The sequence below is a fragment of the Acanthisitta chloris genome, unplaced genomic scaffold, assembly GCF_000695815.1.
Source record: "Acanthisitta chloris isolate BGI_N310 unplaced genomic scaffold, ASM69581v1 scaffold10552, whole genome shotgun sequence".
Lineage (NCBI taxonomy): Eukaryota > Metazoa > Chordata > Aves > Passeriformes > Acanthisittidae > Acanthisitta > Acanthisitta chloris.
The window spans coordinates 15,616-30,922 of record NW_008659883.1 but is presented as its reverse complement, the minus strand read 5'-3'; the positions used below and the strand labels follow the sequence as shown (position 1 = coordinate 30,922).

At 36.2% G+C, this 15,307-nt stretch overlaps 1 protein-coding gene across 2 annotated transcripts in view; it reads left to right on the top strand.

Moving 5' to 3' along the window:
• The first annotated feature begins 337 nt into the window (after positions 1-337).
• The window catches only part of USP16 (ubiquitin specific peptidase 16), a 17,618-nt gene continuing 2,648 nt past the window's right edge, over positions 338-15,307 (top strand). Inside the window, exons 1-13 of one of the 2 annotated variants that reach the window (XM_009069584.1) lie at positions 338-398; positions 2,550-2,731; positions 3,418-3,521; positions 5,786-5,889; positions 7,679-7,857; positions 8,830-8,922; positions 9,789-9,922; positions 10,269-10,356; positions 10,906-10,984; positions 11,848-11,939; positions 12,695-12,751; positions 13,687-13,854; positions 14,451-15,120. In XM_009069584.1, coding sequence (XP_009067832.1) covers positions 338-398; positions 2,550-2,731; positions 3,418-3,521; positions 5,786-5,889; positions 7,679-7,857; positions 8,830-8,922; positions 9,789-9,922; positions 10,269-10,356; positions 10,906-10,984; positions 11,848-11,939; positions 12,695-12,751; positions 13,687-13,854; positions 14,451-15,120 — 2,011 coding nt within the window. Of the gene's footprint in view, positions 399-2,549; positions 2,732-3,417; positions 3,522-5,785; positions 5,890-7,675; positions 7,858-8,829; positions 8,923-9,788; positions 9,923-10,268; positions 10,357-10,905; positions 10,985-11,847; positions 11,940-12,694; positions 12,752-13,686; positions 13,855-14,450; positions 15,121-15,307 lie in introns of both variants that reach the window. The other variant, XM_009069583.1, reaches the window with a different exon arrangement.

The following is a 15,307-nucleotide window of genomic DNA, read 5'->3' as shown; positions in this document are numbered from 1 at the left end:
TAGGATTTTGATATTACGAAATTTCAAATCATGTTCTTTTGTGCAATGCTTTTGATTTAAGATTTTAAATCATTTGGGTTTTGTGATCTTGTCTATACAACTTTTACAATTGTTTCATGTTAAAGTATAATTAATATTTCTTCCTTTTGAAAATGTTTAAAAATTACATTAAAAATGTGAAAAAAGTTAAAATTAGTTAATTCACCTCAAGGGACAGCTTGGCTAAGGAAACAATTTGTGTAGCAATGGACAAGTAAAACCAAAACCTGCTTTCTAATATTACTCTTTTTCTTTGCTAGGTCATTGTTCCTTTTAAGAAAAATTACGGACTACAAATATGGGAAAGAGACGCATCAAAGACAAAACTGCAGAGTCTGACAAGTCTCTGGATACACTGGGTATGCTTCCTTGGGGAAGTCTGTGGACCTAATGTTTGTTTTCACCTCAAAGAATGCTTGAAAGCTGATTAATACTAGAAGGCTTTTGCACCAGTCACTGGCTTTGAAGTCTCCTTTAAAAAATGTGGGTCTGCTTAATTGAAACTGAAGTCTAACAGGAAACATTACTGTTGCTACTTTTTCAAGAATACTAGAAAATAATAATTCTGTCTTGGAAACTAAGATTATTTTCTGGTTTTCAGGAAACTCAGACACACAGTTCTTCACTGATACACAGATTGTATAACATTCCTCAGAATATAAAGGTTTTGTAGAGTCAGCTGCTAAGCTTAAGGTTTAAGCAGCACTTTCTTTGTGAAAACTTTGCAGAAGATTCTTGCTTCAGCCATAAAGGCTGTAATTAAAATATTTTCTGTGAAACAATGTCTTTATTCTAGCAGCAACCCTGGACACCACAACTCTCTAGTCATAGTGTATCTTGGTTAAAAACTCTTCCTCTCCTTCTGTTCCTAATAGTTCCTAATTCTAAATAGTTAATTTAATTTTTTTAGCTCTACTGGATCTCACCCCTCTGAATTTTTTTGAAAAATCTTGTTTACCCTGGTTATTGTAGCTTTTGTCGTGACTTGTGCTGTGTAGCATTACCTTCTACCAGCTTGTTTACCAAGTCACAGATTGTGTCTTGCCCATCTATTTTGCTGATCCTGACTGGGCAAGTGAGTTGAGGTATGCTAATTTGGCTGAGAGAGAGCACACTTACAGTTTTAGCCAGGGGACTTGGTGTGATGACCTGGTTATTTTAAATTCAAGTCTGCTCTACTTTTGTTTCCTGGTTGTCCTGGCCTTGTGGTAGCTTCTGTCTCTTATGGTAGCTGCTTTTGTCTGGTTTTGTTGTTGGATGCAGGGGGAGGGTGTTTTGGGTTTTTTTCTTAGGTTTTCTTTTTTTTTTTTTTATTGTTTCCTGGCATCAAGGTCAATGTCTACTGTGATTGTTAGTCATTTTCTCCAGCAGAGATCAGTTATGGTGTAATTGCTGATGGCTTCTTACCTCTTTGGCTATAAATAGGTTCTCTTACCATGACAAAGTCCTGTAAAGCCACAAATGAAACTAAGACCAATTATTGTGAGTAATTCTACTGCAGTCGCAGTTGCCAATATACAAAAGGGTTTTTTTAACACAAGGCAATTTTCTAGATGAAGCTCATGGGTTTTTTTAAAAGGCTTAATGCATCTAAGTACCTGTATTTGTCTCTTACTGGCTAGCATTTGCCCTGTGATAAAATCCTGTAATCTTGGACAGGAACAGAACTAGGTACAGAAATTGGCACCAGTTTCAGCTTACGTCAAGCAAAGTTTGCCATCTTGAGGCTGTAATGCTGTTATGCTATCTGAGCAATAAAAACACCTCAAAGAAAAGGACTTGAGACAGCTGAATTATGCGAACAGCAGTGTAGTTCTTCTCGATGGTAGTTTCACAGAAGTCTAACCAACAACTTGAAAAATTAAACAAAAAAGATAAAAGATACTTAAACTCCTGAGGGTAGCTTGTAGCAACAGATGCCTGTTTTTGGTGTAACTATTCTTAGCAGAGTTTGGTTAAATAGGTGGAGTCTATGCCAGGCCCAGAAGGTGCAGCTCCAAGTAGGGTGTAGTATCATAGTGCAAATTGACAATGGCATAGGAAGGACAGCTCCCATTCTTTTTTAAAGATAATCTGCATAATTTCACTGAGGCAGCTCTGCTGGAAGCTTAACCTCCATAATTTCCACTTTTATAGGCCCGACAGGTGTGGCCTTGGTGGTTGGAAACTGGTAGTGGGCTGTGGCTGTGCTCTGGGAGGTTTGGGAATCATAATGCCACAGTGATAAAAGCCTGACGTAGTCAGTAGGTGTCTATCCAAAAGTTCTGTTAACTCCCCTGACTGCATATAGCTCTGAAAGATACTTAGGTAATACAGAAGTGTAGGATGCAGCAGCAATATCCCCAGATTGTGAATGGGGGTAACAAACGGTTTCTTTCTGTTAGGTCTGCCAAGTTGTCAGTGTGTCTTTGTCTCTAGGAAGACTGTCCTAGCTTCTGGATTGCTGCCTGCATCTTAAACATTTGCATTTGTTAGGATACCTACATCCTTCTTGTGTTTTTATTTTGTAGAACCTGTGTGCAAACATATTCGTAAAGGATTGGATCAAAGCCATCTGAAAAAGGCACTGCTGGACCTGGACAGACATGTTTGTCAGGAATGTAAGGCAGACAATAAGGCACAAGAGAAGTCTGAGGAGGAGCAAACTGATGAAGGCCCTTCAATATGGTTATGCCTAAAATGTGGCCATAGGGTATCTGTTTTGTTGTTAATTTGTCTTAGTATCTTTCAGTATCTGATAATAGAATGGAACAACAGATCTTCTAATTAAACTCTTCTATTCTCTCTTTTTAAAAAAATTTTAACAGTTGTGCTACCTAAATGATTTTATATACTGTTGCATGATTAAAAAAATGTCTACTCCAAATGTCAAACAAAGTAGTTGGAAGCTTGGCACACAGGCATGCTAAAACCCCATCTTGAGGACTTGTTTTCCTAGAAAGTGTTTTTATTTTGCTTTTATTTAGTTTTATTTATTTAATTTGCTTTTTGTTTTGCTGAGAAAATAAAAATGCTCCTAATGTATGATTTTTATATTTTTTTTGCAATAAGATCTTAGTGCTTACATTAGTTCATTAAACTTAGAACTCTGCATGCTGGAGAAGTTTTCGTTCTGTTTCATTCTTTAACCTGTTCAAACTAGGATTTGTAAAGTAAATGTTCAGTCTCAGAGCAGCTTTATAGTTATTCTGCACCCAGTAAGTTGCCTTTCTGTCTGCAGAGATAAGTATCTTGAAATAGACACCCATCTATTGATCCTAATTAGTTTAAAATTAAAACTGCTTAATTATGTTAATCCTTTGTTTCTACTCTGACTTTATGTATGTTCCATTGATAGTCAAGTGGATTTTGTGACACTTCTGGTTATCAACATTGTAGGGCTGTGGCAGAAATTCTCCAGACCAGCATGCTTTAAAGCATTATGCAACACCAAGATCAGATCCCCATTGTTTGGTTCTCAGTTTGGACAACTGGAGTGTGTGGTGAGTTTGGCAGGCAACACTTACAAGACACAGCTGGAGGGCAACAGAGGCTGGGATATAATTTGCCTTTGCTTTGTGAATTCTAGGATTTATCTCTAGGCATATATTAAGTATTTGCATACACGTAATTCTCAGCAGTCTTTGATGAGATTTGTAGAATAAAGGTTACAATTCATAACTAGAAAAATTTCACAATCAAAGTTGAAATTGACCAACCAGTAAATGCCATTGTCTTCATATTTTAGTTGTTTTGCTTAGTCAGAATACTGACACATTGAAACAAATGTTGATATGTAGCTCTACCTCTTAACTTTTGACCTTGGAAGAAGATACTTTCTGATGTGCACTTAGTTACTTTTATTTTCTCAGTAAATATGATTTTTTAATACCACATGTAGAGTCAGGAGGCACAACTGTAGAATTACAAGATGCTAGTGCATCAGTCAATACAAAATCCATCTCCCTGGTAGTATTTCCTTCTTAAAAGGAATTACACGTTAATATATAAGGGGGAACCCTAATTTTCTAAATCATGCTATAAGAAATACTGTACCTGAGTAAAAGGATTTTGCTTATAAACTTGTTTTAAAACTTAGCATCTGTCATTATATTCCTTTTATTTAACATTGTCTATTTACTTGATTATATTTAGCACTTATCTGTAATGATCAGTACTTTTATTGAACTCTAGAATGGAAATGTACATTATTAATAATATGTAACATTTCTAACGAACTAGTGCACTTCTTTTTGTGAATTTAAATTGGTATTACAGTTGTGGGTTTGAAGTGCTTTAAGTATTTGCAACTGAGAGGAAGTTGTCAAAGCAAGATGTTTTTGCTTCCTTCTAGAATTTCTTGTTTGTACAAACTTGCAAAAGAAGTGATTCAGAGATTGATATATTGGCTATAAATTACTGTTATAAATTAAATCCACAGTCGGGAATTGTATTTCACAGTGGGCCTAGTAGATAAATTCTGATCAAAACTGCATTTGCTTTTATTAATGCTATGAATGTGTGAATAAATCTCATTATGGTGTGCATGCGTGTGTGGTTCAAATTGGATATTCATAATACTTGTAAACAGTTAAAAGAATTGTTTTGAACTTGGAGAGGTAGAGAAGGGTTCTAGTAATTCACTTGGTTCTTCTCTTTTGGGTTTTTTCACAATTGCTGTTGTACACGTTTTCACTGCTGCTATGACACAGCAGTTATATCTACTCATGGTCTTCCTCCATTGGTAAGTCATTGCTGAAAAAACATTTTCCAACCACTTGATTCTTTCAAGACTGCCTACAAATTTTTTGATGGATAGAAGAGTATGATGTTAAAACTGCCTGTGGAAGTAACTATGGTTTGTTATTCCAGGAATGAGATTGCCAGGGATCCAAAAGTTGAACCAATTTTTTTAATGAGCAGGATGCTAGAGATTTAGGAAAGCACTCTGCTGCAGACTTCTGCTGCTCTTATTATTAAAAAAATTGAGTCTGACTCATGGTAGGCCTGAAATCTGCTGAATGTGTTCGTGCTAAAAATCTGTAATGTGTTCCAAAGTGCAGAAATATCTGCATTCTCTTCAGTACCTATTATCACCTCTTCAAAGAATGATTGGGCAGAGCTACAAAACTGGTACATATAAAACTCCTTCACCTGTGAGTGTTCTGGCAGAATTTTACTCTTCTTGAGCCTGTATCACTGAGGTTTCTCTCACAATTTTGTTTAAAGCTAATTACTGGCCTAACCATGCACTTCTTTGCTTATAAAGAGATAAATATGGTTTGTATCAGCAACAGAAGAGCAAATAAAAGCCTGCAGGTCTAGTGGTGGACACTGATAAATCTTATCCGATTTAAATATAATGAAATACTTGCTTGGCTAGAATACTCGGAGTATTTTTCCACGCCACAACATTCCTAAGTGGTTTCATTAGAGCTTCCTGATTTTGACAAAATTTTCCCCACATTTATTTTCTTGCAGCAAGGTTTCCAAGCACATCTGTTAAGAGTCTAATTTATATTTCCAAATTGCAACTGCCAGTCACCAAAATAATTTATTACATATCATTTTTAAACATTTTGGTTTTGCGATCAGAAGTAGATTGAAGTCTTTTTTTTATTTACATTTTTTAAAGACTTCTAAACCTTAAACTAAATCTTGTAACTTTATAGCTTTTGGTAATGAAACAGGCAAATAGTGTAAGATTTTTAAATAATAGGAAAAAAAAAGGATTAATTGTTTTTCTTTTGGGGGGCGGCGGAGACAGGTGCTACATATGTGATAATGAAGTTCCATATAATACTTCAACCCGATTGGGCCAAGCTGTGGAATTTGTTAGAAAACAAGTTCATATTGACTCATCACAAACAGGTAAGTAATTGTAGTATAGGTACAGTAAATCAGAGAGCCCCCTAAAGTACGAGACAGTACTGTAAATCCAGAATTTATACTAAATTAGATCTAGCACCTCATGGTAAAGGAAAAACCTAATTTCTCCCTTGGTTTTTTTCCTTTGTCACAATTCTGATAGCGTAAGTGACATCCTAGCCCATGTACCTAATTGGGTCAGGATTTTGCTTAGTGTTCCATAAACCTTTACAGACCAGAAATACCAGAATGAGAGGGGAAAAAAAGCCAGTTTTACTGTGGCTTTTTTTAAAATGTGACATTCAGTTATTCTGCCAGTAGGAAATTTCAGTACTTAGGATTGCTGTGTTTATTCATCAGTGCTGCCCAGTCCGTCTTGAGATCTGTCTTGATATCTAAAGGAAAACTCTCATTACTTAAGGATTTGATTTTTTAATAAATATTTTTGTATGCATTTGTAACTGTATCAGCTGCAATGACTAAGTCTCCAGTTGTTGCAGCACATTTCCTAATAGAAGGAGTATACAAAAGGTTTTGTCACTGGGTCTTTACATTTAGTATAATTAGCTGCAGTACTTTCAGAACTCTCTCAAGTAGTGTGTTCAGTTTATCTATAAAACATGATTGTTTAAAAGAAAATAAACTCAGCAACACCCCCCTCCCCAATTTCCACAGTGGCATTGTACAAGGCATTTCCACTAGAAAACTTGGAAGAATTTGCATATGAAAATAAATGCTATAACTAGTGGCCATCAAAAATTCCAAAGGTGAATCACAGGTCCCTTAGGAGACGGATCACAGCCACCCAGCAATGCCACGTGTCCATCTCTGAATATCTGTTGAGAAAGCAGCTGAGGTTTTCCCACAGGAAGCAGAATCAGTGTGTCAGTCTGTCGCAGGCACACAGTTCTCTACATCTAATATTTGAATTTCGTATCAGATTTTGAAAATTTTCTCCTCAGGTTTGAACTGGAAGATGGATGAATACCTGGGTACAGTTGTTGCCTGTTTCAGGTGTTCCATCTGTTGTTGTCCATCCATCTGTTTCTTGGCCAAAGATTGTATTGTCTGTTTTCCTTGCTTTCTCTGTGCTGATGTTAACTTGATTTTAAAGTTAATATTGGCTCACAGGCCTGTTTGTCAGAAACCTAATCACCGTCTGACTGCCAAACTGGAAGAACTGGCAGAAGTGTAGGTGTTATTCTGGAAATTGCCTGGAATTTCCTTATTTTGAGCAATACACTAAAGTAATTTCATGTAAAATATCTTTAATGTGTCTTGAAGAATATAAGCTTTTCAGTATCATCTGTTTAGGTAAATGAATATGAGAATACTTTTACAGTGGGAGCCTGTGCATTTCCTTTCAGACAACAGTGCCATGTTAAAGGGTTATTATCTCTGATGCCATCGTGTTGTGTGTTGTATAAAGCCCTAAAATAGGTGTTTTTGCAATAGGAATGAAATGTGAGATAACACTTGCAGAGTTTCAGAGGTTGTTGGTGTGAATGGCTTGTGGGCCAAGAGACATATTCCACTTGCATGCAGATTTGAAATGACATTTCAGAGGGTTCTTGATTTCTGTTTGTGGTTGGTTTGTCCGGTTTACTTTTTTAGCTTCTGTTACCTAGACAGTTTAAGATCTAAACCAGTAGTGTTACATTTATACAATTACAGAATAAGTGTAAATTTTGAACATCGTGGATGCTGCTGCCTATAGTAATTTTTTCCTAGTCTGTTCCCTGTTCCTGGTTAATATGTGATGGTGTTTGTTTGGGGTTTTTTATTTCAGTAGAAAAACAACAAGAACACCAAGAGCTTGAAAATAAAAAAGTAGAAAAAGACAGCAAGAATGAGCAAGAAAAAGAAGTCTCACTTAAAGAAGAGAATTCTCGTTCAACTACTAACTTGGAAGTCACTGTGAAAGGACTTAGTAACTTGGGGAACACATGCTTCTTTAATGCAGTGATGCAGGTACAGAAATTATTACTGCTTTTAAAAAAAACACCTTTGGATAGGAAAAGAAAACCCCAAAAAAATAAAAAAACAGCCCACAGCAACCCAGTCCCAGGCATTTCACAGTGACAGAATCTCAATATGATTTTTATCTGCCAAGAGTGATGGGTTCTTTATAAAAATAGTGTGTTGGCCCAGAGAAATATGAAGAAATGAAGCTGCAGGTTCAGATCTGCTCTAGGGGGAAATATAACAAACTGCCTTGTCCTTGAGGGACAGCATTTTTCACTGATGTAAATTGAATATGCCAGCTCCCTGGATTAGTAAATAAAGTGAAATAGTCTGACACAACACTCTTGCTGATCTTTGAACTTAAGAGATTAGTAGCTGAAGACTGTAAGTGTTTACTGACCCACAAATGTCTCTCTCAGCAACAGGAAATCAAATAAAAGTAAATATTAACAGGAAGAGCATGTTGTATTGATATCCTGTGTGTCTTCTTCAGCTAAGAAGTGTTTGAGTAGAATAAACCTGCTCTTTCATGTGTGTTAAAACTCACGTGTGATCTTGTGCTCCTTGGCTCTTGATATTGAAGCTTTATGCAGACAGAATTACCACCGTACTTGTACGTTTTAGTAAACTTTGATTTTGATTTATTTTTAAGCACTTTCTAAACCAAGTAAGCACACACACTGCCTTTTACCTTTTGATTGTTAGAAACAGGCACTAGTAAATACACTTGTCAAATGATCAGTCTGTAGAAGAACAGTAGACTGTGAAGAATAATAGAATCTAAAGTAATATTTATGGAGAGCACTTGGAAGTTTGTGTGGCAAACACAGATAGAAATTCCAGAGTGGTAGTTACCACTAGTTCTGAGAAAAAATAAATGGCTGCTAATGTGGTTGCTACAAATACCATTAGTGGAATTCAGCTGCCCTTCCTATTGTCTCCAGCTACCAATCTCTTTCTTTCTTTTATGTTCTACAGAATTTATCACAAACTCCAGTCCTGAGGGAGCTGCTTAAGGAAGCTAAAATGCCTGGCACAACAGTTAAAATCGACTTGCCTGAGTTATCCATGGTAATATGCTTTGACCTCCATAGTGTTTGTCCCCATCCTTCCAGTCTATTAAGGAAACAAGGAGTACTTATCTCTGGATTTTAAAGCTGTTTCAGCTAAATACTAAGAATTTATCACAAACTCCAGTCCTGAGGGAGCTGCTTAAGGAAGCTAAAATGCCTGGCACAACAGTTAAAATCGACTTGCCTGAGTTATCCATGGTAATATGCTTTGACCTCCATAGTGTTTGTCCCCATCCTTCCAGTCTATTAAGGAAACAAGGAGTACTTATCTCTGGATTTTAAAGCTGTTTCAGCTAAATACTAACAAGGGTGTAAAATTTTTTTTGAACTTCACCATTGACTTCCATAAATCTGCTTCTGAAGTCAGTGGAGGTCTTTTGTTCACAGCGAAAGAGCAGTGATTCAGTACTCTAACTCTTGGTTGTCATAAAAGGAGTGCTTGCATTATGGTTAAGTTATTTAAAGGATTAAAATGTGTAACTCAAGTGTCACTTGTCTAAACATAAAATAGGAAACTAGAAGATGTCTGTAGCACTGCCTTAATGCATTTGTCATTGCAGTTAGGGATTTGGATGGGAAAGAAGGGTGGTGCATTTGTGTAAGAAATTTGATTTTTTTCCTAGTTAAAATAAGAAATCCAGACTTGGAACTAAGCAATGAATAATTAATGAGTTTCGGTATCATCTCATGGTAAACTACGTGTTGATTGTTTTTGCCAGGTTAACTTACTGCCATTTTGGAGTTTTGTGAATTCTATTTTACAGTAGTGTTTTCAGGAACTGAAAGGTTTAGATAGAAAAACTTACTACAGAAGAATCTTGTCACTGAATTAAGGCAAAACAACTCTTGTTGCTTTTGTTCAAGCAGGAACCTCAGCTGATAAAACTAGATCAGCCAGGTCCTTTGACGTTAGCCATGCATCAGTTCCTGACAGAAATGCAAGAAACAAAGAGAGGGGTAGTCACTCCTAAGGAACTTTTTGCTCAGGTTTGTAAAAAGTGAGTATCTGTAGAATTGCACATCATAGTGAGTATGAAAAAAGTTTCTCATTTAAAAGATAGTTTATTCCCTTTTTTATCTCAGGCTCACATCACAGCATATAAAATCTGTAGAATGCTTAATAAGTTTTGAAAGAAGAGGATAAAGAGCAAAATACAAATGAATAGCAGTAAAAGATATTCTGTTACATATACTGATTAGCTGGCTTCATATTTTGAGAAAATACCATATGTAGATACTTGTGGCTTTTATATGTTTACATTCTGGATACTTTGTCCTTTTATGTCTGGGGTGAATTTGTTTATGAGTTCAGTTATATGTTACAATTCATGTTTCATTTAACAGAGCAATACGATTTAAAGGTTATCAGCAGCAAGACAGTCATGAATTGCTTCGTTACTTACTCGATGGAATGAGAGCAGAAGAAATTCAGGTGAGTGCTAATTTCATAGTCATGCATACTTTTCATCTTCATACCCCAGACCCAGACTTTCCCCGCTGCTGAGGGGAGCAATAGTGTTCTTTCTCAGATATATCAGCCTCTTTGGAGTGGTTGTGCTGCCCATAGCACTTATATGAAGCAGATTAGTAAAAAGAACCCACCGAAAAAGTGGACTTGGAGTATGTGTAGTCGCCATAAAGAATGTCATTTTGTCTTAAGTTCTGAAATGCACTTGGGAAAATTACATAATTTATTTTTTTTTCCCAGTTTTAGTCTGGGCAAGTATTTCATCCTTAGACTGATTTTATTACATATTAATTGCAGTATGATGATTGCAAGCCTGTTTCTGGGTTGATTATGAGTTTTTAATATCTGCAGGAACTATTTTGTATCTCTACAGGTATTTGTATTGTTTGTATTGATTCTCTTAATTGGTGAGGATTAAACTTTTTCCTCCATCTGAAACATTTTTTAAAATGAACTAGTTAACTGAATTAATCTAGGAAATGTTACAGTGTATATTTGTTTTGAAAATTTCAGCAAGTAAGTGTTGGAATACTGAAGGCGCTGACTGACTCTAACAAACAAAATGAAGAAGAACTTAAAAATAAAATTAAAGGTAAAAGAAATTATCACAGCATCAGTAACATGTAAAATGTTCTTTTGTTGAAGTATATAAACTAACGTTAATAGTATCAACTAAAAGATACATGTTTAATTGTACAACTTTATGCCACCTTTGAATATGTGTCTATCTAGTATATGAGGCTCAAAAGTTTTAGGCTAAATTTAAATGTCTTGCTGTTCTTGGTGGTGTTTCCTTCTTAACAGGGTAGAAGAGTTGCTTCTGTAAACATTATGCATTAAAGTATATTTAGGTAGTGTTAAATCATTCAAATGTATAAGGAATTTAAATATTAGCATATGAGTATATTTTATGCAACCCCTAACAGTCCACTATTACTTTACAGTGGTATAAAAAACGCAAACTGAACAAAATTTTTAAACTTTTCAACATTATTTAGGTTAGAAGATGAAGAGCAAGTTCAAATTCAGGCTATATGCAACTCTGAAAGTACAACTTGAGGAAATTGGTTTTGTTTGTCAGGTGTCAATACAGACAAAAGTTGGTGTTTGTGTTTTTAAGTTCAAGTAGTTGTGTAAGTCGTAAGAGAAAACAGGAATTCTTACTGGCATGCAGTACTTCTGAGAAAATAGGGAAATGCATTTGAGTCAAGAATGTGGTAGAGGTGTTGGTTTAGCCAGGCTGTGTTCTGCAAATGTGTTTTCACCCTCATTCCTTTGATATACAAAAGATTCTTAGTTTTAGAATCTTGCTGTACTTCCTGTCCTGAGGAAACTAGAACAGGCTAACACATTCCATCATGCATTCTCTTTTTATTTGGTATGCCATAATGAAATTGATTGCCAGTATGGTACTGTAATATTATTAACTTTACTATATACTTTTTCATTTCTCAGAATATGAAAAGAAAAAGGGAATACAGAGTTTTGTAGACCGAATCTTTGGTGGAGAATTAACCAGCATGATTATGTGTGAGGAATGCAGAACTGTAAGTAAACTGCCTGCTTCAAATAGCCTAGAGTATAATACTCTGCAATTTGCAGAACCCCAAAGTGACTGTCTGTAGAAATGAGTTGACTAGCTGCATGCTTTTCAAAGAAGGGCATGATTTGGCTGGAATTTTTCTTCCCTTGTGTTATAAACTTAATCTTGCAGTTCCTTTCAGAAGCCATCCAGAAAAAGAGGTCAGTAACAGCAAGCCTCCTCTGCCAGAAGAATTCCCTCTTAGATTTCCAGTGAACGCCTTCCAGTGTAGACCAAATGAATTGTTCTGCTACTAGCAGAACGGGGTCAGGGGCCCTTTCCTTTTTCATCAGGTGATTAGGTGATTAGGTCTTTCCTTTCCCACACTGAAATGACTGTGGGACTGCCACAAGAACAGATAAGAAGGCTGTACTGGGATAATGCATCCTGGGAAGGAAGTATCTGAGGGTAATAGCAAGTGGGCTAGGTTAATGTCATGACAGATTGCGGCCATCAGGCTCCTAGGGTCTAGGCTGCATTCTCACATTTTAGGTCACTAGATAACTGAAATTTGTAAAATTATTTCTTGCTTATTTCTGTGGTAATGTGGCTGCTAGACTTTGGTCATGGGAAGCTGTTCGTGAAGGTAGATGAGCTGTGTTTTACATTTGTGCATAAGTGAAAGCAGACCTTGAATGCAAATGTACAAATAAGCCTGTTGACAGCAAGTCAGCTGCTTCCAAACAAAATTAATTTGGACTCTTGATTATTCATTTAAAGGTATCCTTGGTCCATGAGCCTTTTCTTGATTTGTCGCTTCCTGTACTAGATGTTCAGGTAAGAAATTGTACGTGCTGCTTTTTGGCATAGTTTTTGTTTGCTTCTATGAAAACACTTTTATTATACAGTCATTAGGGAGTGAATTCATGCATCTTTCTAGAAGTCTCTCTTGCAAGTTAAAATTATAAATTTGCGCAGAAAGAGAATAAGATTTTTTCATGAGAGTCATTACTCTAAGTTGTGGCTCATAAATTGTGTCTAGAAAATCACACAAGTTGCTTGAATGTATTTTTTTCCACTTTTTCATCCATGTTTCTGTGTTGAGTCCAAGAACACCTCTCCTAAAATTCAGGTTATTGAGTAAAGAAATGTTGATGGAATAGTATGTGAATACTGTCTTATATAGTAGTTATATATTAATTTATTTGATCGATCTCTAGACATTCAAAATACTTTGTCTTTCATATTGATAATCTGTATATGTAATATCTCATATTTGTTGTTTAGCACTGGTCACACGAAAGTTAATGAGTATTGAAATGAAGCCCCCACAGCCAAAGGGATCACATATATTCTGCCACGAATTTCATTTTAGCAGAAACAAACAAATTCTGTGGCAGGCAGGTCAACTGAAATTGTCTCTGCTTGTGTAAAATGTTACTCTTAGATGCATTTAATGAGATTTAAATCTGGTAGAGGCCAAGGTAATGTCCCTTTACAGGTTCAGATTTGGCCCTTGATAGCCTTAACTTTACATGCTGTTTCATTCTGCAAGTGCTTGTTTGACACGGACTCCCTCTGGAGTGAGACACCCTTTCTGTAAACGTTAGGGTGTGAGTTAGTTGTATGCTAAAGCATTAAAATGTGTTATCTTGAGCTGACAACTCAGATAACATCTCATCCCTACAGTTTTCTTTGGAACACTGCTTTATTATTCAGCACATTAACATCTGTATTTCTGTGGTTGTTTTGTGGCTTCTTCGTTTTTGTAGAAAGCAAAAATTACAAAGAGAGAAAATGTTAAAAAAAACAAAGAAAAGGAATCCGAAGATGAAGAGGATAAAATCAATGACCACTACCTTAAACAGAAAGATGAGCCCCCTGCTATAAGTAAGCACCTTCAGAAAAAAGTGAAGAAACAGGCCAAAAAACAAGCCAAGGTTGGTTTGGATAAGTATTTAACTTTGTGCTTGCAATTTCTGGTAGAGCAAATTCTTTATGCTTCCTTAATTTAGATGAAGGAGAAGACAGCTTAGAATTCTCCTCACTCAAGTGCACAGGTGAAAAGACCAATTATGTCTATATCTTTGCTATTAAGAAATTAACATGTTCTATTAATAGCTGCTGTGCTTAGGAGTAAGCTAAGATCCAGAGGAATGTGGAATTCATTGCCTGCATGAAGTAGCCTTAATTTGTATCAGACAGCAGTTCTCCAGGCATTGATTGCAAGAATATTCACAGAACTTTAGAATACAGACATAGGAAAGGATCAGGAGGATATAAAAGGAATTGTTAGTTGTATTTTGAAGATACTGTATAACCAGGAACAGTGGGAACTACATCTGAGTGGGGATAAATTCAGTATTGTTGAAATTGATCACCTCTGATCACTAAATCATAGATTATTCTGCCCTCCTTTCACCTTGTGGGTCTATGGCATGCAACAAAAATTTTGGTAAGTGTTAAGAAATGCTAAATATAATTTATACTTACTCTGTTTTTTGTACTCTTGTGTATTATGTATTCAAATGTGCAGAGCCAGCGCCGCCAGCAAAAACTTCAAGGAAAAATGCTTCACTTGGCAGATCTCTGTGCAACTGAACGGTCGGAGATGGATGTCAAGTATAACCAAGAATCAGAGACAGAAATTAACTCTGAAACTCTTGACGTGAAGCAACCAGAGGAATCATCAAATGATTGCAAAGATCACTGCTTAACTCAAAAAGACTCAAGTATACAGGGAAGTAGTACAGAAGTTCAGAGCATGCATGAAAATACAGCAAAGCCAGAGCAAGAGTGTGTAGAAAATAAGTCTCTCACAGATCTCCCTGTGGAAGGCTTAGATTCTCCTGTAAAGTTTGTCAATGGCCTTGACAGCTTGTCATTGAAAGATGAGGATGATGACAATGAAGATGAGGAAGAGCTTGCTACTGACTTTTCAAAACTACACTTGGCTGCCAGTGAACCTGATACAAACACTTTAGATGACCTTCATACGGTTCCCAACAAGACACATGAAGTATTGATGGAAGATCCTGAAATGGCATTTTGTACTCTGGCAAACAGGGAAGATCTGAACCCAGAAGAAGGTTCAATCCATCACTGTTTATATCAGTTTACCCATAATGAAAAACTTACTGAGACCAATAAACTACTGTGTGATGTATGTACACAAAGACATTGTGGACCAAAGAACAACGTAAAAAGTATGACAAACTATCTTTTAAAAGAAAACTTTAAATATGTCCCAGTCTGCTGTTTGGGTGGGTAAGGGCAGGGTGGAGTATCCCTAAAGTGGTATTTGTATTGCTTTGTATACTTTTGTAGTACTGTTCATAATGTTAAAGTGGAATGCTCAGCTTCTCAGCTATTGTAGTGGATGATGTTAGAACA